Source organism: Elgaria multicarinata, chromosome 6 (genome assembly GCF_023053635.1).
Source record: "Elgaria multicarinata webbii isolate HBS135686 ecotype San Diego chromosome 6, rElgMul1.1.pri, whole genome shotgun sequence".
NCBI classification, from domain to species: domain Eukaryota; kingdom Metazoa; phylum Chordata; class Lepidosauria; order Squamata; family Anguidae; genus Elgaria; species Elgaria multicarinata.
In genome coordinates this window covers 119,034,522-119,056,414 of record NC_086176.1, presented here as the reverse complement: position 1 = coordinate 119,056,414, position 21,893 = coordinate 119,034,522, and the positions used below count along the sequence as shown (strand labels likewise).

General features: G+C 52.2%; 1 protein-coding gene across 1 annotated transcript in view; it reads right to left on the bottom strand.

The window, feature by feature from the left end:
• Positions 1 to 5,164: 5,164 nt before the first annotated feature.
• The window catches only part of ARID3C (AT-rich interaction domain 3C), a 119,961-nt gene continuing 103,232 nt past the window's right edge, over positions 5,165 to 21,893 (bottom strand). The window contains exons 5-9 of the mRNA XM_063128807.1: positions 14,011 to 14,194; positions 12,145 to 12,392; positions 10,021 to 10,290; positions 8,072 to 8,161; positions 5,165 to 5,301 (exon numbers count right to left, since the gene is read on the bottom strand). Of these exons, the coding sequence (XP_062984877.1) occupies positions 5,165 to 5,301; positions 8,072 to 8,161; positions 10,021 to 10,290; positions 12,145 to 12,392; positions 14,011 to 14,194 (929 nt within the window). The remainder of the gene's footprint in view (positions 5,302 to 8,071; positions 8,162 to 10,020; positions 10,291 to 12,144; positions 12,393 to 14,010; positions 14,195 to 21,893) is intronic.

The following is a 21,893-nucleotide window of genomic DNA, read 5'->3' as shown; positions in this document are numbered from 1 at the left end:
ACCCCAGTCTTCTGCTTCCAGCAGTGGTCAGCCAGAAGCTCCCCTGGGTAACTCGTGCAGTTCCAGTACGGTGGACTGGACCAGACGGAAACATTAATATGTGAACAGAGCCTCAGGCTTTGGAGGAATCTCCAGGGGAAAGGCAGTTCAGGAGCTGAGGGGCAGCCCCCGAGATCGCTGCTCTGCCACACGGACTCCCTTGATGCACAGGGCAAATGGTTTATGCTGCTGCTCCCTGCACAACTTCAGGACGTCCAAGATCATGATCCTTTGAGAGAAGCTGCTGGTGTTTTCAGCCCAGAGGGCCCAAATGGGTCAGGGCTTGGCACAGGCAACTTATTTGAAGCTCAGGAGGCACGAGGGAGACTGGAGCTTGGGTGTCACGCGCTGCCCGTCCCCCTGCACCATCAGGAGGTGGACTGATGCATTCCACACCCACCAAATCTTCCAAACAGCCTTCAAGGGCAGCCCCAAGTAGACGTAGCATCAGGCCTCTTCGGCTTGCGTTTACAAAAGCAGGGATCGACAGAGGGGAGTCCTATTTGCCAAAGGGTGCCTATTTGCCAAAGGGTGGCGATGGGAACCTCTGGTGGGTTCCTATCACAGTACTGGCCAGTTGGGGGGCGGAACAGGAGTGAGTGGGGCTGGCTACCAGGGAGACAGAATGCAGGGGAGGGCGAGTTAGGTCGGCAAAGGTGGGCTGTTGAGGGAGAGCAGAGGAAAGGAACGAAAGGTTCTGGGAATTTGGGAGCGAGAGAGCAGACTTTTATTTGTTCCTGGGCGTTATATATGCCGCTGCCCTTCTGCTGAATCATTTTCATATTGCTTGTTCAAACCAAAGCTTCTGATCTTGTAGAGTGTAAAATAAAACCATTGTGAATCTAGGACTGTTTTCTAGACAGAGGAGCGGGAGTTACAAACCCCCCCCCCACATGCCCCAGGAAACATCATCATATATTATCACCAGTTAACCAAACCCGTTGTTTTGCTGCTACATTGCTTAGGGCCGCGGGACACTTCCTGTCTTGCTGGGAGCATGTTCTGGGCCGCTGGGCACAGCTGACATTTCTGCAGGCCACCCCACTGAGTGCCTGAGCTGCTATAGGGGGGTTCCAGGTAGACATCGTAACTCATCCCTGTTGATGAACTTCCCCTCTGTCTCTACAAATCATAGAATAGCAGAGCTGGAAGGGGCCTACAACTGATGGGGAGCATGGGCGGGAGGGGGCTGTGGCACCACGTCCTGCCTTGTTCATCCCTGGCCGAGGGCTGCCTGGCCACTGTGTGAACAGAGTGCTGGACCAGATGGACCCTGGGTCTGATCCAGCCGGGCTTTTATGTTCTCACTGCAGACAGCGGCGTGCCGTACCGGGGGGGGGGGGGGGCAAGTCTGTAACTGATCTCCTGCTTTATTTGAAATGGAAGTTCTCCTGATGATGGACGATCTCAGCCCAGAGGTGGTGGGAGATTTGGGGTCAGGCTGCCTTGGGATTACTCAACACAGTTGCTCACTCACCCCAAAGGGCCTCAAGGTCATTTTACACCATCACCTTTTTAATACAGAGGGGGAAATCATTCATTCTTCTACTTGCTATGAAGATAAAAGTGGTGATTTCCCCCCATGATATATTGTTGTAACTAGCTACTAGCACTTGAGAGAAGAAAACCCCAGAATGGAAATGAAACAGGCAACAGTATGAATTGTTTGTATTGAACTAATTATTACCATAATTTGCAAATAACACGGTAGACAGTGAGCCATTTGTAGCGAACTTCTTACTTTCTTACAGAGTTGTCATCTCCTCACCCCAGGCTCAGCTCCTGTGCATTTAATGGCAAGACAGAGAGGACTTAAACAAGTGCAACTTCCTTCAGGATGGAAATATAATGATACAGAAAGCAGCACCTGTTGAATTGGTCTGGCTTGCAGCTGCTGAACTTCTACCCAGGGCGCTTTGCCTTCAGAGAGCACGATACCAGTTTTGAAATAGCTGCCTTCGAATCATAGAATAGTAGAGTTGGAAGGGGCCTAAAAGGCCATCAAGTCCAACCCCCTGCTCAATGCAGGAAACCACCCTAAAGCATCCCTGACATAGGGCTGTCCAGCTGCCTCTTGGAGGCCTCTAGTGTGGGAGAGCCCACAACCTCCCTAGGTCACTGGTTCCATTGTCGTACTGCTCTAACAGTCAAGAAGTTTTTCCTGATGTCCAGCCAGAATCTGGCTTCCTGTAACTTGAGCCCATTATTCCATGTCCTGCACTCTGGGAGGATTGACTTCCAGTTCGTTCAATTCAAACTGCTGGTCAGCACCCTGAAAACCCAAATGTTTAGGGTCTAAGAAGTACAACTCCCAGGCGTTTGAAGGGCTGACTTCTCCCATCTTCACCACCACCACCACCACCCACCCCGCCACCTTCAGTGAGACCTGCTGTAGAAGTTATTCTATCAGGTATGGCGGGAGGTTCTTGGAGCAGGGCCTTTTCCAGAGTGGCACCAAGGATTGGAGCTTTTCCCAAGGGAAGGAGGAATCCCCGTGCTGCACCCTCAGTAAGTCTGCCTTCTCGCTACCATTGTCACCTGCTTGTCTTGCTCCCCCTTTGCTAGCCCCCTTGCTTGCTTGACAGAGCGATAGGGTGCAACTTGGCCGTTCACCAGCACCGTTGTGTGGGAAGTAGGGGAGCAAGCAGGTTGCAATGGGGGGGCACAGGAGGAAATCCAGGGGACTCCTGGCAGCAAGCCCTGCTGAGGGGTGGCCGTGGCAGGAGCCCACCCCGCCTCCCCTCGGCGACAGCCCTGTAGGGTCTGCCCCTTCGTTGCTAACCTCCCTTTTTCCAGAGGATTCATCCTGGGGAGGAGAGGCAGTACCTTCCGGGTGTGAATCGCGCCAGGCGCAAGAAGAAGGCCGTAGTCGGTCAGGTGTGCCTGAAAAGCAGCCATCATTTTAATTGTCAAAATGTGCCAACATTCAGAGCAACGGAAGGAAACACGTCTCTCGCGCCTGATTTATCATTTAAAATTACTTCCACTTTTATTTTTATTTATCTCATTGATACTTGCATTCATTCCCCTGAGCACCACAATCCAGATTCCACGCAGAGCACTGGACTGACTCCGAAACATACAAGAAAGATGGAGAGAAACGTCGTAGAGAGGAAAAACCAAGCAGGGGAGAAGAATGAAGCCGGGGCGGGGGGGGGCTGAAGGGGGGGGAGAGCATTGTCTACACAAAGTGGGGGAGATAATCCAGCGCTGCCACCCCAGCACAGCGGAAGAAGAACTGCAGAAAGTCAGAAAGACACAGAGACACAGAAATGCGATCGTCGGCCGCTTCTTCGGGTGCTACTGTTCCTGCAGCGTGAAAACCAAGTGCCCCAACGCGCTCCATCTTTGGTACAAGAGCTTAAAAACGAGAACCCGCAACAGCGCCCGAGCCTTGGTCCTGCCCATGTTAGGGTCTTCCGAAGGTCTTTTCGAAGGTCCTCCTCCGGAGGCAGCCCTGGCAATGTCCGTCTCCGCAGGTGGGCATCCCCACGAGGCCACAGGTGCCGGCCATCCACTGCGCCTGCGGCCGTGCCGCCACCACGGGACGCCACAGGATTGGGCGTGGCACGTGGCTCTGGAGCTCAGGCACGGGAAGAGCGTTTCTTTGGTCAAGCGCATGATTGCTTTCGACGGCCGGGGAAGGAAGATCGAGGCAGGAATGAGGAACCCGCCGTCTGCCGCTGCCTGTGTCTGCCGTCGGCCTGGCAGGAGCCCTGGTCCAAGAACAGCCATGCCGTGAGCAGGATCCAGGTGCTGGTTCCCCTCTCCCTCGTTCCGCTCCCCACAGGTGCTGTTCCCAGAGCCAGCCCCACCCATTGGCACATCTTACAGAACATGAGGTAGATGAAATCGGTCTCTTCTTTGGTACATTTATCGTTTTGCACGAGCACAAAAGAGATCCCCAACCTTCCCCCCGCCCGCCCGCCCGCCTGCCCACCCAAACAAGACTCCAGTGATTCAAAAGGAGACAAAATCCAGTTGCCTCCCTCCATGGCTATCTAACCATGGCCAGAGGCCCACCCACCCACCACCCCTGTCCCGCTCCGCATGGGTGGCGTAATGAAAGTGCGCCAGGATCCCGGATGGGTGCCCCATTTCCCATCAGGCCAGTGAGGTACTGGGCAAGAGGAGGTCTGTGTGTTGAGAGGAGAGGACAGAGGAATGGGCGGGGCGGGGGAAGAATTGAAGTCCTACAGCAAACAGGTAGTGCAGCTCCACAGTGGTGGAGTTGGACAAGGACACCCATTTCTAGGGCCAAGTGCAATCCATCTCCTAAGCCTCACCTCTGCTCAGCCGCCCACCGATTCCCTTCCGGGGCCTCCGCCCAGCTCCAGCCCATCCTAGAAGCCCCACGATGGCCTTGACCTCAAAACCCGTTCCTCACGTCCCCACAGATGCCCCCAATCCGCCCCCACCACCTCTGCACCTGGCCGTCCTCAGGCCTCCCCTTCTTCTTCTACCTTCCTCTTTCCCCCCTCTTGCCTGCATCCCAACCTGCCGTTACCTGTAAAGTCAACGCGCTTTGGGATCCTGCCTCCCGCCCCGCCCCGACGGCAACCGTGAACGCAACGGCTGGGCCCCGGATCATAGGAGGAAAGGGCTGGGTGTGCGAGAGAGAAACTGGGGAAGGTCCGTGTAGCGGGGACGGCGGCGGCGTGTGTGAAGAGCATGCTGTACATCAGGGCCGAGGAGGGCGCGCATCGCCGGGCAGAGGAAAAGAAGAGGAAGGGCACACCCACCCCACCTGCGTGCGGCGGCGTCTTCTCGGGTGCCCAAATGGAGTCCAGAGTCCAACCTCAGCACCGGCCATCGCAAGTGAAGGAGAAGCAGCCGGAAACGTGGCACCGCCCACCCCACGGCTGACTCCACCTCCCCCGTGAGCCCTTCGGGTCCTCGCCAAAGCTTTCCTCGGCAGCCTCCTCTGTCCAAGCGGGATTCTCCCTCCTGTCCTCCTGCCCTGCCCAGAAGTCCCCCACGGATGAGGCTGCAAAACCCCGCTGCCCGGAGCCAAAGGCCCAGACGGCTGGTGCTGGGGCCTGGCGCAGCTGCGCCGCTCCGCTGTCCGAGGACTCTGGCACCAGGTCAATGGGATGGAGGGGGGAGGCTCTTGGGACGTCTCCCCTCATGGCGAGGTGCTGGCCGGAGTGTGACCGCGCGAGGCTGTGGACAGCAGCTGGCTCTGGGACGTCACCGGGCTGATGTGACTATGGGCGCCCCCAGCACCTCCTGTGATGCCGGACCTTCGGGCAAACAGCACACCTGCCGGGGCAAGAGAGAACCCAAAGTTACACCCGGACCATCTGGCTTCTGCATGGTTTCTCACACTCCACCAGGCAACCTGGGGAGGGGATGCTGCTCAACCATTCCCAAACTGGCTCTGAGATGACCAACCTCCCTCCCAGCCAATCCCGGGACAAGTACACACACACACACACACACACACACACACACACACACACACAAACACACGGCCACCTTCTCCTTTCTCCTCCAATCCCAGCTCAGCTCTTGGATGCCTTTTGCAGGACACTTCAAACGTGGCTTTAATGGCCCCCACTCTGCTCTCCTTACTGATCACAAGACCCCCTACCAAGACGCTGTGGATTGAAGGAGAATCACCCCCATATTTGCAATTCTGTGCTTTATGGATTCCAGCTAGGTCAGAGGGATACTCTCAGTTTCCAGTCTTCTCACTTGCAAAGCAAAGCAGTTTTCTTCTTGTTTGCCCTATTCAGGAAAATGCACCCATCAGAGGTGGGAGAACTTATGACAAAGGATTGTCCATGCAGAAAAGCCAGCAATAGAATCATAGAATCATAGGATAGCAGAGTTGGAAGGGGCCTACAAGGCCATCGAGTCCAACCCCCTGCTCAATGCAGGAATCCACCCTAAAGCATCCCTGACAGAGGGTTGTCCAGCTGCCTCTTGAAGGCCTCTAGGGTGGGAGAGCCCACAACCTCCCTAGGGAACTGATTCCATTGTCGTACAGCTCTAACAGTCAGGAAGTTTTTCCTGATGTCCAGCTGGAATCTGGCTTCCTTTAACTTGAGCCCGTTATTCCATGTCCTGAACTCTGGGAGGATCGAGAAGAGATCCTGGCCCTCCTTCACTTCTCCAGGCTAAATAGTTCAGAGGAGGGCAACTAGGATGATCAGGGGTCTGGAAACAAAGCTGTAAGAGATTGAAAGAACTGGGCATGTTTAGCCTGGAGAAGAGAAGATTGAGGGGAGACAGGAGAGCACTCTTCAAATACTTGCACTCTGCATGCACTCTGTCTGCAAGCCTGGAGAAGAGAAGATTGAGGGGAGACATGATAGCACTCTTCAAATACTTAAAAGGTTGTCACACAGAGGAGGGCCAGGATCTCTTCTCGATCCTCCCAGAGTGCAGGACACGGAATAACGGGCTCAAGTTAAAGGAAGCCAAATTCCAGCTGGACATCAGGAAAAACTTCCTGACTGTTAGAGCAGTACGACAATGGAACCAGTGACCTAGGGAGATGGTGGGCTCTCCCACACTAGAGGCCTTCAAGAGGCAGCTGGACAGCCATCTGTCAGCGATGCTTTAGGGTGGATTCCTGCATTGAGCAGGGGGTTGGACTCGATGGCCTTGTAGGCCCCTTCCAACTCTGCTATTCTATGATTCTATGAATCAGAACATTGGTCTATCTAGTCAATGAACTAGGGAGGTTGTGGGCTCTCCCACACTAGAGGCCTTCAAGAGGCAGCTGGACAACCATCTGTCAGGGATTCTTTAGGGTGGATTCCTGCATTGAGTAGGGGGTTGGACTCGATGGCCTTGTAGGCCCCTTCCAACTCTGCTATTCTATGATTCTATGAGGACACCTTTGCAAGGGGATGGCAGAGGAGAGGAGTGATGTTCCAGGTGGGGGTGGGGATAAATGGCATCAGGGAGACCAGAGATTGGGGTTCAGGATTAAGGTGGATACTAATACATGTCTGCAGGCTGTAACTTCATTTGCACAGTGGTACGTTAAAGGCACTCCATACATGGTCAGAGGCTCTGTTCTGATACTGACAGCAGCTCTAGCGATGGAGCCCAATTCAGCTTGGGATAAGGCAGCATTACAGTGTTTTGGATTTCTTAATGTCATAGTAGCACATCTCTTACCTTTGAGACTTTTTTTTAAAAAATGCGTCCCATTTCATGATGAAAAGGCAAGTTTAGCTTGGAAAAAAGGAGGCGAAGGGGAAACATGATAGAGGTGGACCAAATTATGCACAGTATGGAGAATGTGAAGAGGGACATTTCTCTCTCTCTCTCTCTCTCTCCAAATACTAGGACCCCAAGGGGTCAGCCCATGAAACTGGTGGGAGATCCAGGACAAATAAAAGGAAGGACTTCTTCACACAGCACATAGTTAAATTACGGAACTCACGACCACAAGATGTAGTGATGGCCACCCATTTTGGTGGCTTTAAAAGGGGGTTGGATAAATTCCTGAAGGCGAAGGCTATCAATAGCTACTAGCCTTGATGGTTGGGTGCTATCTCAAGTATTTGAGAGAGGAAGCCTGTGTGCTCCAGTTGCTGGGGAACATGGGCGGGAGGGTGCTGTGGCACCATGTCCTGCCTTGTTGGTCCCTGGCCAATGGCTGCCTGGCCCCTGTGTGGACAGAGTGCTGGACTAGATGGACCCTTGGTCTGATCCAGCATCAGGGCACTTTTTATGATCTTGTGTGCAGTGGGTGAGCGTACAAGAGCAATTGCATGTGTTACACACACACACACACACACACACACACACACACACACACCTACCACTACTACTACTACTACTACTTGCATTGCCTGGTTCCCCTAAGGCACCCCTTGCTGACTCCCCCAGTAGCACCCTGCCTGCGAAGGGGGCCAGACTCCTCGGGCACTATGGGACCCACTACTTCATTATGATGGATTTTATAGTAAAGACATCAGATTGCAAGGAAGGATCGGCAGCTGAGGCCGCGGCTATAACTTATTGGATTTCCTGCCTGCAATTACACGGGGCGAGCGACCCTTCTATTTACCTGTGTAGACAACTCCATTTATTTCTATTGACATGTTGATGCTGCTAATGCCGTTGGTGGACAAGTTCAATGCAGCTTCCTGTCTGTCATCTGGAAGGGGAGAAGAAGACGAAGCAGAAAGGCCGAGAGGCGTGTTAGCCAGGCGGGCAGCTGGTGGAGGGAGCTCAGCCCGCGCCGGCCCAGCCCCTCTTCACACAACCGAGTCGCACTTTTGCAGAGTGCGCCGCGAACGGGTGGTCCGAGCTGTTCTTCGCAAGGCCAGTTCTCCGTTTTACCGGGGGGGGGGGGGGGGCGTTCAGTCAAAATGAGAGGCGGGCCCCGACTCCAGCAGTGGCGAAGCGGCTTAGAGACCCTTCTGCGAACCAAGACGCCCCCGGTTCGAATCTCGCCACTGCCGTGAACTTGCCGGGGAGCCCGGCTCTCATCCTCTCATCCTCTGCAACATAGGGAGAACGGGGCCCTACCCTGCAGGGTTTGCTGTAAGAAGGGAATGGCTATGAAGCACTCTCAGCATTGCCTAAAGTGGGATATGAAAACCAAGCAGGGTTAGCTTCCCTCTGGATGCCAATAAATCATTTAGAAACTACTGGAACGGGTTTTGTGAAGATGCTGATATCATGCGTTCTGTGTGGTATAAGCCCTTGCTGAGTGGGGAAGAAAGAAGAAACCAGGGCGGCACATGCACAATTTTAAGAACAGGTGCAGGATCCCCTCCTTCATTGAGCAGGGGGTTGGACTCGATGGCCTTACAGGCCCCTTCCAACTCTGCTATTCCATGATTCTATGATTCTAAATCGGAATAAGCATCACAGGGGTTTCTGCATAGACCCTGGTGGTCACGGCAGGCTTGACAAGGCCAGGCTCTTCCCCAGCCTTCCTTCTGCCTCAGGGAACAAGGCACCGCTGTGGCTGAAGGAGGCGAGGCCCGGGGCTGCCCCTCGCCCTCTTTGCCTGCCGCTCGCCCCAGCTGAGCAGGCGAATGGAAAAACACCACCTTTGCACTGGAGTGATTCAACAGGAATTGAAGGGTGGAGGTCTCTTTCCATTCCATACAGCGGAGCTGCATCACATATGGAATGGCGTGGCACCAGTTGAATTGATCTGGATTAAGGCTCTAGAAAGTGTAGGGTGAGCATATGAAAAGTTGGACAGGGCTCCTGTATCTTTAACAGTTGCATAGAAAAGGGAATTTCAGCAGGTGTCATTTGTATACATGGAGAACCTGGTGAAACTCCTTCTTCATTACAGCAGTTAAAGCTGCAGGAGCTATACTAGTGACCAGATTTAAAAGAGGGCAGCTTTAACTGTTGTGATGAAGAGGGAATTTCACCAGGTTCCCCATATATACAAATGACACCTGCTGAAATTTCCTTTTCAATACAACTGTTAAAGATACAGGAGACCTGTCCTCCTTTTCATATGCTCACCCTAAGAAAGCAGCCTTACACCAGGTTTATCCATCTGTCTCAGTTTTGCCTACTTTAGCCTCCCCCGACCCATGTGAAGCAGGTGCTCTGCTGCTGAGCCCTCGTCCCTCCTTTGAAGGACCACCCCCCACACACTGAGATCTGCTATCCTCCCACACAGAACTACACTTCCCAGAGTTCCTCTGAGCGAGGGAATGACTAGTAAACCAGTTATTTTTGGACATGATTTGAGATCGGAGCACTACACGAAGAGCGCTTCCTTTCCTGCCGTTCCACTACATAACCTCTAAGTGGCGCTGTGGTATAGCAGCATAGTGCATAAATACAAGTGGGAAAAGCATTTTCTTTCACTTTCATAACTAATATCACGTTTTCCCTGCTCTAACAAAACTTGCCCAAAAGAAGCGAAATGGGAAGGTCACGTCATCATCTAAAGAACCCGTAAACAACAGTGAGAAGGGAATGGTGAGCACACAATAAATGCCTTGTGTAGGAAAGTTCTACATGGAAGAAGCGACTCGCCTCCACGGTTGTTGATCTTGATGTTGACCGGGAACTGGGAGGCCATGGCCAGGAGGTTCTGCTGGAGGGCGTGCTGGACCAGGCGCTGCTGCTCCTCAGCCACCAGCGCCATCTTCTTCTCGGGCGGCTCACCGGTTTCCAGCTTCTCCCGCAACTGCTCCAGCGCAGCTGCCTGAGATGCTGCTGCCTGTGCCGCCACCAAGTGATGCCCGGCTAGGCTGACGGGGATGGCGATGCGGCCGGGCACCGCCGACGAAAGGATGCTTTCCTCTGCCAAAAAAAAAAGGGGGGGGGAGGTGTGCTTACTTATTTGAACAAGGAGGAAGGGAAGACGTTGAGGCCTCTGGAGGGATCCAGGTGTGGAGCGAGCACTTTTTCTGTCTCTCTTTATCTCTCTCTCTCTCACACACACACACACACACATATGCACACCAGTATGACCACAGATGTATCTGCACATGTGTCACTCTGTTGAAATGCTCAGCTCTGGGGCTTCCTCCTTCTCCAGGCTGGTGCAGCACCTGGACCGTTTACGCAAGATCTGTGCTGCCTCCTCCATTCGCACTTCATGATTTGTACAAACAGAAAGTACTTCTGTGTAGAAAACTGGATGGGACCCACGGGTGGGCTGTCACGCGTCACCATCGCCGTGGGGTTCATTTCGCTGTGGGAAGCCACCCCTGGGTTGTTGTATCCGATGTTCGTGCTCCTTAGAGTAGACCCACTGAAATGAATGGGACTTCAGCCAGACGAACATTGGATACAACCCTGGGACTGCAGCTTCCCAGCACAGAAATCCCCAGGGAGCCAAAGGCGGGCGGGCTTGAATGACACACAGGTTCCCTGTTTATTTATTCGTTCGTCTACAAAGAAACGGGAAGTGTGTGGCGTGGTCCTGAGTGGGCCGTGAAAACCTCTGCCCTAAAAGATGAGCCACAAGACTTCTTATTATTCTTGCCACAGCGGACTAGCAAGGCAACCCCTCTGGAGGCCTTTGGTGAGAGGCTTGCTTAATTTGGGGCAGGGCTACAGCAAGGTCGCGAAACCCCTTCCAGCCCAAGGGGCTCATGGGAGCTGCTTTCCAGTGGTGGGCGGAGCTAAATGCAAACAGATAGGGCCACAATTCATAGAATCACAGAATAGTAGAGTTGGAAGGGGCCTCTAAGGCCATCAAGTCCAACCCCCTGCTCAATGCAGGAATCCACCTCAAAGCATCCCTGACAGATGGTTGTCCAGCTGCCTCTTGAAGGCCTCTACGGTGGGAGAGCCCACAACCTCCCTAGGTCACTGATTCCATTGTCGTACTGCTCTAACAGTCAGGAAGTTTTTCCTGATGTCCAGCTGGAATCTGGATTCCTTTAACTTGAGCCCATTATTCCGCGTCCTGCACTCTGGGAGGATCAAGAAGAGATCCTGTGCTATCTTCTCTTCTCCAGGCTGAACATGCCCAGTCAGAACTCTATCCAGGCCCCTTGGGGACCTCCTTTAGAGTTCTGATTCTTTCTGAGTAGCTTCACTGCCCCACATCGGAGCTACTAGCCTCAGCTGTGGCGAGAGGTGAGTATTAAAATTTATATAATGATCGGAAAAATAAACCGGCAAAGGGCTTATTTCGGCTGGGGCAGGAGCTCTGTTCTGTGCGTTGCGCCTTTGCGCCTCTCCTTTGGCCTCAAGTCCTAGAATCATAGAACCATAGAATAGCAGAGTTGGAAGGGGCCTCTAAGGCCATCGAGTCCAACCCCCTGCTCAATGCAGGAATCCACCTTAAAGCATCCCTGACAGATGGCTGTCCAGCTGCCTCTTGAAGGCCTCCAGTGTGGGAGAGCCCACAACCTCCCTAGTTCATTGACTAGATAGACCAATGTTTTGATTCATAGTATCATAGAAGAGTAGAGTTGGAAGGAGCCTACAAAGCCATCGAGTCCAACCCCCTGCTCAATCAATGCAGGAATCCACCCTAGAGCATCCCTGACAGGTGGTTCTCCAGCTGCCTCTTGAAGGCCTCCACTGTGGGAGAGCCCACTCTTCCCGTCCCACCCAGCACGTGCGCCCCCACCCCCCTCTGCCCCGCTGGCCAGTGCACTTGCCCGGCCCACCACCTCCCCATCCAGCTAGGCCACTCACCCTTTTTGATGGCGTGCACCTGACTGATCTGGCTGCAGTTGTGCGTGGAGATGGTGAGGGAGGGTATGGGGATCTTGGGGGGAGGCAGGACGCCCACCGGGGTGCCCACCGGGGAGTAGTTGAACAGCGTCGTCCCGAAGGTCTGCCGCCGCCCTTCCCGCCGGTTGCTGTCGATGGCTGCTTGCAGCTCGCCGGGGGAGCTGAGCCCACGCTTGTCGCACTCGTAGGGGTAGAGGTATTTCATGTATCTGCCGCGGGGAGGGAGACAACGGGGCAGAAATTGAGCAAGGGCCACAAACGCCCCTTTTTCCCACTGGCCTTGAATGGCTACATGGCAGGCAGAAATCCAGCAGGTGCAGCTTCCCGCTCGCTGCATCAGGGAATCATAGAATAGCAGAGTCGGAAGGGGCCTCCAAGGCCATCGAGTCCAACCCCCTGCTCAATGCAGGAATCCACCCTAAAGCATCCCTGACAGGTGGTTGTCCAGCTGCCTCTTGAAGGCCTCCAGTGTGGGAGAGCCCACCACCTCCTTAGGTAACTGGTTCCATTGTCATACAGACTGTTAGAGCAGTATCTTGGACTCCCAGGCCAGCTTGGTATAAGGCAGTGTCAATATGTTTGCAGGACGGTGGCGGTGTGGTGCATAGTGGAAATATAGAGATGGGGCTGAAAGAGACGTGAGCTTGTGGGGCGGAAGGAGAGAGAACTTGTATCATAGAATAGCAGAGTTGGAAGGGGCCTCTGAGGCCATCGAGTCCAACCCCCTGCTCAATGCAGGAATCCACCCTAAAGCATCCCTGACAGATGGTTGTCCAGCTGCCTCTTGAAGGCCTCTAGTGTGGGAGAGCCCACAACCACCCTAGGTAACTGGTTCCATTGTCGTACTGCTCTAACAGTCAGGACGTTTTTCCTGATGTCCAGCTGGAATCTGGCTTCCTGTCACTTGAGCCCGTTATTCCGTGTCCTGCACTCTGGAAGGATTGAGAAGAGATCCTGGCCCTCCTCTCTGTGACAACCCTTTAAGTATTTGAAGAGTGCTATCATGTCTCCCCTCAATCTTCTCTTCTCCAGGCTAAACATGCCCAGTTCTTTCAGTCTCTCTTCATAGGGCTTTGTTTCCATATCCCTGATCATCCTGGTTGCCCTCATCTGAACACGCTCCAGCTTGTCTGCGTCCTTCTTGAATTGGGGAGCCCAGAACTGGACGCAATACTCTAGATGAGGCCTAACCAGGGCCGAATAGAGAGGAACCAGTACCTCACGTGATTTGGAAGCTATACTTCTATTAATGCAGCCCCAAATAGCATTTGCCTTTCTTGTAGCCCTATTGCACTGTTGGCTCATATTCAGCTAGTGATCTGCACCTGTAGGACTTCAGCCTGCCGTGCCGCTATTCAAGGCATGGTGACAGTGGTGACGCTGCTCACAAAACAAGAGGCGCTTAAGGCATAGGGTGGCCACAAAGGGCAGTCCTCTATTTTGGAGAGGTGGTAGAGAACAGTCCTCTTTTGAAAGGTGCCCCTTGTTGGAAGGGCTGCCCAGACCAAAGCCTGCTTAAGGGCGGAGGGAGCACCGGGGCCTTGGCGTCGCCCATCCAAAGCAAGCAGCACCTGGACAGCAGACTGAGCAGCCCAGCACCCAGGACACCCGGTCCGTCCTCCCCGCCAGGGTGAGACGTCTTCTATGACTACTTAAACGAAACGTGTTCTTTCTACGTTTGCGCCTCTGCAGAACAATGTTCAGATGCAAAGGTGAGGCAAGTGGGCCTCCTCTCCTTTGGCGCTGACCAAGCGGCCACCCTGTGAGGTGGGGGGGGCAGGCCCCAGCGCCTCCCCTTGGCCCAGCCCAAAGCCCAGAGCCACTCACTGGGTGCGGAGCGTGAAGGCCGCGCTGGTGATGGAGGTGGGCAGGTTGAGGCCTTTGGTGATCTCCCGCCAGATTTTCTTGTTGATGACCTCCACCAGGCCCCCTTTCTCGGTGACCAGCCGGTAGAGGGTGTAGAGGTCCAGCACTTGCTTGGCCATGATGGGGATCCGGTTCACGGGGGTCCCTGGAGGTAGGGAGAGAAAAAGGTGAAGAGCCGGACATCCAAAGAGGAGGAGGAGGAACGGGGAGCCAGCCTTCCTCAAGACGTCCGCTGACCCCCACACACCCTAACCAGGAGATCTTGGTTTCACAACGTTCTTGGTTTCACAACGAACAGACAGACAGTTATTCAGTCCTAGACAGCTCTGGGGAGAGTGAATTGTCCATTAGGTGAATTTATCGTGGTACATTTATATCTTGCCTTTCTCCGAAATATCTGAGGCCGCTGAAAATAGGAATAAAAATACACAAGCGTGAGGATAAAAGAAAATTATTACAAGCTTGTCTGGAGGTGGTACCTAACCCCAGTGAAATTAGATATGATAAATAAGACCAACTCAGCATTATGTTGGAGAGGTTGTCAAGAGAAAGGATCGTATTTACACATGTGTTGGGAATGTGAATTTGTACCAAAATTATGGAAAATGGTGTTTAATGAGATCAAAGAAATTATAGGAATGGAGATAGAAGAGACACCAACTGTGGCATTGTTATCAGTGTATGGAGAACTGAATTTGTAGTAAAGAGACAAAAGAATTGATAACGAATTTGTTAACAGCTGCAAGATTAATGATATCCAGGCACTGGAAGGTTCAAGGGGTTTATCATATAGAACAGCCTTCCTCAACCTGGGGTGCTCCAGATGTGTTGGACTGCATCTCCCAGAATGCCCCAGCCCTGGCTGGGGCATTCTGGGAGTTGTAGTCCAACACATCTGGAGCGCTCCAGGTTGAGGAAGGCTGATATAGAAGATTGGTGTAAAGAAATATGGGATATTGCTATTAACGATAAATTAACATGTAATATGAGAGTTAGAAGAGGAATGATAAAAACGAATGATTTTGAAGAAATATGGAAACAGTTTTTAGATTTTGTATTATTAAAGGGGAGAGGGAAAACACCTCCAGGGGAATTAATGAGATTTTGGAAATCAGAATAAGATCCCGGGGTTGGGGAAGCACATTAATGTTAATCAATGATTATATTAAATGAAATTAAGTTAAAATACATGTTTATTAAATTGTTTAGTATGTATTATTGTGTATTATGGGGTAGTGTTTTATACTACATTGTTTGTATTGTTTGAAAGTTTAGAAAATAAAAATTATGTAAAAAAATAATAATACACAAGTGTCGTTGTTGTTTTTAATCAATAACACAGAAACAATCTTAAAAAGGTTGAGGCATAAAACAACCTAAGGCACAATCCTGTGCAGGTTTAGACAGAAGGAAGTCTGGATCCTTCCAGTCGCTTCGGCTATTGGGCGGTATAAAAATGTAATAAATAAAATAAATAATAAATAAGCATTCCCCAGTACTTTATAAAAGCTCATGGAATTAAAATAGCCTTTGTTGCCTGTTTGAAAGAGAGCAGCAATGGGGCTGTGTGGACCTTGCTCGGGGCACTATTCCAAATCTTCGGGGCCATGACTGAAAAGACCCCGTCTTGAGTACCTGCTCACCTACTGTAATTCTGGGGTGGGGGCAATGCAGGGGCTGAAAAACAATAAATTTGTTGGTCGGGCTTATAAGACAGATGGCAGTTCTAGAATCTATAGGGTGACCCTATGAAAAGGAGGATAGGGCTCCTGTATCTTTAAAGTTGCATAGAAAAGGGAATTTTAGCAGGTGTCATTTGAATGCATGTAGCACCTGGTGAAATTTTGTCTTCATCATAACAGTTAAAGCTGCAGGAGCCCTGCCCTCTTGACCAGACACAAAAGAGAGGAGGGCTCCTGCAGCTTTAACTATTGCGATGAAGAGGGAATTTCACCAGATGTGCAGGTATACAAATGACACCTGCTGAAAATCCCTTTTCTCTACAACTGTTAAAGATCCAGGAGCCCTGTCCTCCTTTTCATAGGTTCACCCTATTCTAGAGATATTTTGATCTCAAGCTATTTAGGCTTTTAGCATCCAAAACCAACACCTTGAATGAAGCCTGGAAATAGTGTAGCTGGGACAAGATTGGTGTAACATGATCTGGCTGACCGGCTCCATTTTAAACTCTGGCAGCCGCATTTTGCAGCAATGTAAAATTCCAGACTGTCTTCAAGGGCAGCCCCACGCAGAGCACATAGAGTCTCAAATGAAATCTGGAGAGCCATGGGCTCAAATTTCCATTCACACCTGTACTCATTTGGTGACTTAGGCCTAATCTACACCCAGCAGGATATTGCACTATGAAAGCGGTCTATAAAAGGCAGCAGCCACACCAAGCAGGATATAGCGGCATGAAAGCGGTAAATAATATGTGTCAGTGGGCTCCAACAGTTGCCAGTGCACTTCAATACTGCTATAAAGCAATAGTCTGGCTCCTGCCTTTTATATACCACTTCCATTCTGCTTTCATAGTGCAATATCCTGCTTGGTGGAGATTAGGCCTTGGAGTAATTCTCTGTCTCCCAGCCTCAGCTCTTAATCTGTAAAATGGGTTAAAAAATAAATAAAAACAGAAGCAATCTTTTTTCCCTCTTTTTCTTTAAAAAAAACCCTTTACAAGTTTAAAAAGCATTAAACATCCTTGCAGAATTGCTGTTGTGTTTATGGCTGAGTGGGGGAGACCTTGTATATGGTGTCAGAGTTAATAATGCCAGAGAGGCACAGCTGAGCCCACCAAGGGGCACTGAGAGGGGGCGTTGGGCTCGATGGCCTTGTAGGCCCCTTCCAAGTCTATGATTCTATCAGGTTTCAAGGCATGCAGGCACAGTGGTGGGATGTCAGCTTTCCTTTTAAAAAGGCAGCATTTTCCTAGCCATTATCTCTGGAACAATCTGCTTGAAAGATCTCTGGGCAACCATCTGTCAGGGATGCTTTAGGGTGGATTCCTGCATTGAGCAGGGGTTGGACTTGATGGCCTTGTAGGCCCCTTCCAACTCTGCTATTCTATGATTCTATGCAAGTGTATGGCCAATGCATGCTGAATTCTCTGGTGCCAAGGATTGGCTGGATAAGAGGTCCAGTGGGGCAGGTTGGGGGGTGGCACTGTTGCCCCACACAGCCCTCTGCCCCTTCCCTGCAACTGGCTAAACCAGAACAAATTATGCTGAACTGTAAAAGCATAAAATAACGAACGATTTTAATAACCATGCCTATATACTTCATCTGTGACTGGCGTGCGCGGGCTGCAGAACGTAGCTTTTCTTGCCATGTTATTTTGGCTCTCACAGCGTACATAAAGCCCTAAATGAAGGTCACGTCACGAATTAAAACTTAGAAAACCCCGGTCCCTTGCGCAATATTTACTTCGTTCTGTGGCAAGGAAGTATTTTATGACGGTAGATGTGTTCCATCCAGTAGAGGGAGACAAAATCAGAGAGAATGATTAGAAGAAGAAGAAGGTGAATCCGGACAGGTCAATTTAGAAATTGCAGCATTTTTCAAAAAGGGGAAGGCTGGTGAACCTTTGGGATAAGCTACCTAGCGAAAGGGCGAGTTCCTCACGATCAGGGGCCCTTCTCAATGAAAAGTTAAGCTGAATATAAATCAGTGAGCCTGAACTAGCAAAACGTAGAATCATATCTGCACACATCACTGGACAAGTCTCAGACCACACGTCCCCCACGCACCAAGGGCCACCAAACCCTTCTTGGGATTTTCCAGACTCCGCTCGGCGGGGCGCTTTGCCAACAGCCCATCTGCACTCATTACTCAGTAATCAGGCCATTTTCTCGCAAAGTTATCTCTGCTTTGCCTGCCACATAACGTCCATGTTCTGTACAGCACCTGGCACACTTCTGATGAGAAATCCAATGCAATGCAACGTTGTTGGCTTGCACCAATGAAGCACATTGCTTGCGGGCACATGTCGGGCCTCTTGATTGACCCAGCTAGTTTGCTTTTTGCCCCATTCCCTTTATCTGAATTTACCCAGATGGGATCAGATGGGAAAACCCAGGCTCTGTTTGGCCTTCCTGCTCAAGAATGTTGGGAGCCTCTTTAAACCAGGTCAGATGCTTTGTCAATGTAGCCCAGGTTTGTCTACTCTGTCTGGTTCACACATCACACTAAACCTTGCTAACCAAGAATGATGTCATAGAATCATAGAACAGCAGAGTTGGAAGGGGCCTACAAGGCCATCGAGTCCAACTCCCTGCTTAATGCAGGAATCCACCCTAAAGCATCCCTGGCAGATGGTTGTCCAGCTGCCTCTTGAAGGCCTCTAGTGTGGGAGAGCCCACAACCTCCCTAGGGAACTGATTCCATTGTCATACTGCTCTAACAGTCAGGAAGTTTTTCCTGATGTCCAGCTGGAATCTGGCTTCCTTTAACTTGAGCCTGTTATTCCGTGTCCTGCACTCTGGGAGGATGGAGAAGAGATCCTGGCCCTCCTCTGTGTGACAACCTTTCAAGTATTTGAAGAGTGCTCTCATGTCTCCCCTCCATCTTCTCTTCTCCAGGCTAAACATGCCCAGTTCTTTCAGTCTCTCTTCATAGGGCTTTGTTTCCAGACCCCTGATCATTCTGGTTGCCCTCCTCTGAACCTCCTCCAACTTGTCTGTGTCCTTCTTGAAGTCTGGAGCCCAGAACTGGACACTCTAGATGAGGCCTAACCAGGGCCTAAAATGCCCTGTGACTGCAGTGGTTCTCTATCATTTTTGGCAGAGAAGGAAAAGCCAGGAAGCCTACTGGAGATACTAGGAATCGAACCTGGGTCTTTCTGCCCACATCACACGTGCTCTACCAGAGCTACAGTCCTTTCCCTAAAAAGACTTCTAGGAGGGTGTTCGTAATTCAGTCTGGGTATCCCAAATCAAAGGAACTGAATTGTACCGTTGACAGGTGAATGCCTGCTGGGTCAATGGGGCAGCTTTTCTTGCCAGCCTCTGAATACAGGCATAGAGCTGGATCGGGGGGGGGGGGGGGGGAACTGCCGTTGGCTGCAGAAGTGCAGGGGGGGGGAGTCGTCTCAGCCCTGCGGTCAGAACGGGGTGCTCCTTCTGCCACGCCGGCGGGCTCTCCCCTCTCCCTCCTGGGCGACTGAGTTAATTACTCACCTGCTCCCTGCTGCCCGGGCCACAAGGTGCATTATCAGCTTATAAAACTGCCGGCTTGTCAGAAAGCTTGTTAATCCCGTTCAGGCTCCCTCTGGAAATGTTTACGATAATCACTTCCGCCGGTGACAGAATGATTTCTATTAAGGGGAGGCAGCAAACACGACCGGCGCCTTGAGGGGGGGGGCCTGATTGGCACGGGGCTGCTGGGCGAGAGGGCGTTTGCCCCCGGAAGGGGCTGCAGGCCACGGATGGAGCCCCACTGGTGCCCAGCCAAGGGGCTGGATTGCGGCTTTCTGGTTGGGAGTAGAAGTCAGAGAAGGGGCTTTGCTCGGGGACAGAGCCCCCACCCAGGGCTTGGTGGACAGGGCGGTTTTTTCCAGCCTGTGTCTTGACTTTGAAGCACCTGCTGATGGGGACGTCCCCCTCCCCAGTCATTCATTGTCCAGGCCTGGGTGGTAAAACGTCTCTGGCTTTGGATTGCGGCAGGCATGCTGCTGCACCAGGAACCGAAGCCACAATGCCGAAGCACCACGCAGCGCATGGCGCATCGGGACAGGATGAGAGCACCAGCTCCAGAGCCATCGCCTTCCACCCAGGGCTCACCGCTCCTTCTCCCTCCCGGCGATTCTTCATCACCATGTGCTGGGGGCTACCAAGAAGGACATCGGAATCAGACCGCGGGTCCATCCAGTCCAGCTGTCAACCAGGGGCCCATAGGCAGGACACGGTGCAACAGCACCCTCCCGCCCATGTTCCCCAGCAACTGGAGCAGACAGGCTTACTACCTCTGATACTGGAGGCAGCACATAGCCATTATGCCACCATGGCTCCATCTAGACCAGCCTTCCTCAACCTGGGGCGCTCCAGATGTGTTGGACGGCATCTCCCAGAATGCCCCAGCCAGCTGGCTGGGGCATTCTGGGAGTTGCCGTCCAACACATCTGGAGCGCCCCAGGTTGAGGAAGGCTGTTCTAGACCGAGAGAGGGGGGACACTGACCCTCACTCAGCCCAAGGGTTGAATTCCGTTCCAGAGAAAATCTCGGGGGCAAATTCCAGTGGCGGCTGGAGCCAAAAGCAAAAGGAACGAGGCCAAACAGTGCAAATGCGCCAGCCTATTTTAGCATTTCAACCGTTTAGAACAGGGAATAAAATGGCACAAATGCCAGGAAAGCACGGAATGACCAGTGCTCCGGAGGGGGGGGGGGGGAAAGGGTGTGGGACCAGGAGAAGGTGGCGTGGCCATGTGGGGAGCCTTCAAGGGCCGGATTGGGACCACAGTCCCGAGCCCCTGATTTAGGCCAGCATTGCCTCCTTGGCCTAGCAACAGCTCTCCAGAGGCTCAAGATCTGTTTGCCATCCAGCATTCCCAAACCCTTTTAACCAGAGACGTCACGAGATGCCCAGGTTTTGGCAGTGGCCAGGAACGTGTTCGCACAGGTGAGGCTGCTGCGCCACCTGGGGCTCTTCCTAGAGATGTTTGATCTGGCCACAGTCACATGTGCCTTATTTACATCCCATCTGGACTACTGCAGCACGTTCTACGTGGGGCTGCCTTTGGAAGCTGTCCAGGAATTTCACCAGGTCCAGAATGCTGCAACCAGGCGGTTGACTGGGGCTGGTTCCAGGCAGCACATGTCTCCCTTGCTACAGTGGCTTCACTGGCAACCAGACTGTTTCCTGGCGGAATTCAAAGTGCTGGAGATGACCTATAAAGCCCTGTACAGCTTGGGGGCAGACTACCTGGAAAACCGCCTCCTCTCGTATGAGCCTACCTGGTCCTTAAGATCTTCTGGAGGCTCCTTTCTTTTGAGACCGCCATGCCCCCTGCCATCCTCAGGCTCTTGAATCTCAAGCCCCCCAAACCCAGACGCTCCCCAAGAGCAGAATCCTGGCCAGGTCGCTGCAGACCAGCCCCCATGGCCGTGCATTTCCCAGCATGCACTCTGTCTGCAAGCCTGGAGAAGAGAAGATTGAGGGGAGACATGAGAGCACTCTTCAAAGACTTAAAAGGTTGTCACCCAGAGGAGGGCCAGGATCTCTTCTCGATCCTCCCAGAGTGCAGGACATGGAATAACGGGCTCAAGTTACAGGAAGCCAGATTCTGGCTGGACATCAGGAAAAACTTCCTGACTGTTAGAGCAGTACGACAATGGGATCAGTTACCTAGGGAGGTTGTGGGCTCTCCCACACTAGAGGCCTTCAAGAGGCAGCTGGACAACCATCTGTCAGGGATGCTTTAGGGTAGATTTCTGCCTTGAGCAGGGGGTTGGACTCGATGGCCTTGTAGGCCCCTTCCAACTCTGCTATTCTATGATTCTATGAACAGCTAAACTGAACTCATTCCCAACACGCCTGCAGCATCAACGGCCCTTCACAGGGTGTCATGGGCTAATTAACAGCCTCTTGGGTCACCAGGAGAATCTGCATAGCCTCAGCATGGATGCGGGGGGGTGTCTCACTGGGTCCACAGACAAGGCTAGCCTGCCCTGCCTCCCTTCCCATGCCACATGGAGCAGGGGAGTTGGCCAAAGCCCTCCTGGCTGGGCTACTGGAACCCCGCCCAATGGGCCATAATCCCTTCTTGGTGGGTGTGCGGAGGGAGCCCTTAGATGACATTAGAGCATGAAAAGCCTTTCCCACGTCCAAATTCTTAAGTTGATGGGGGC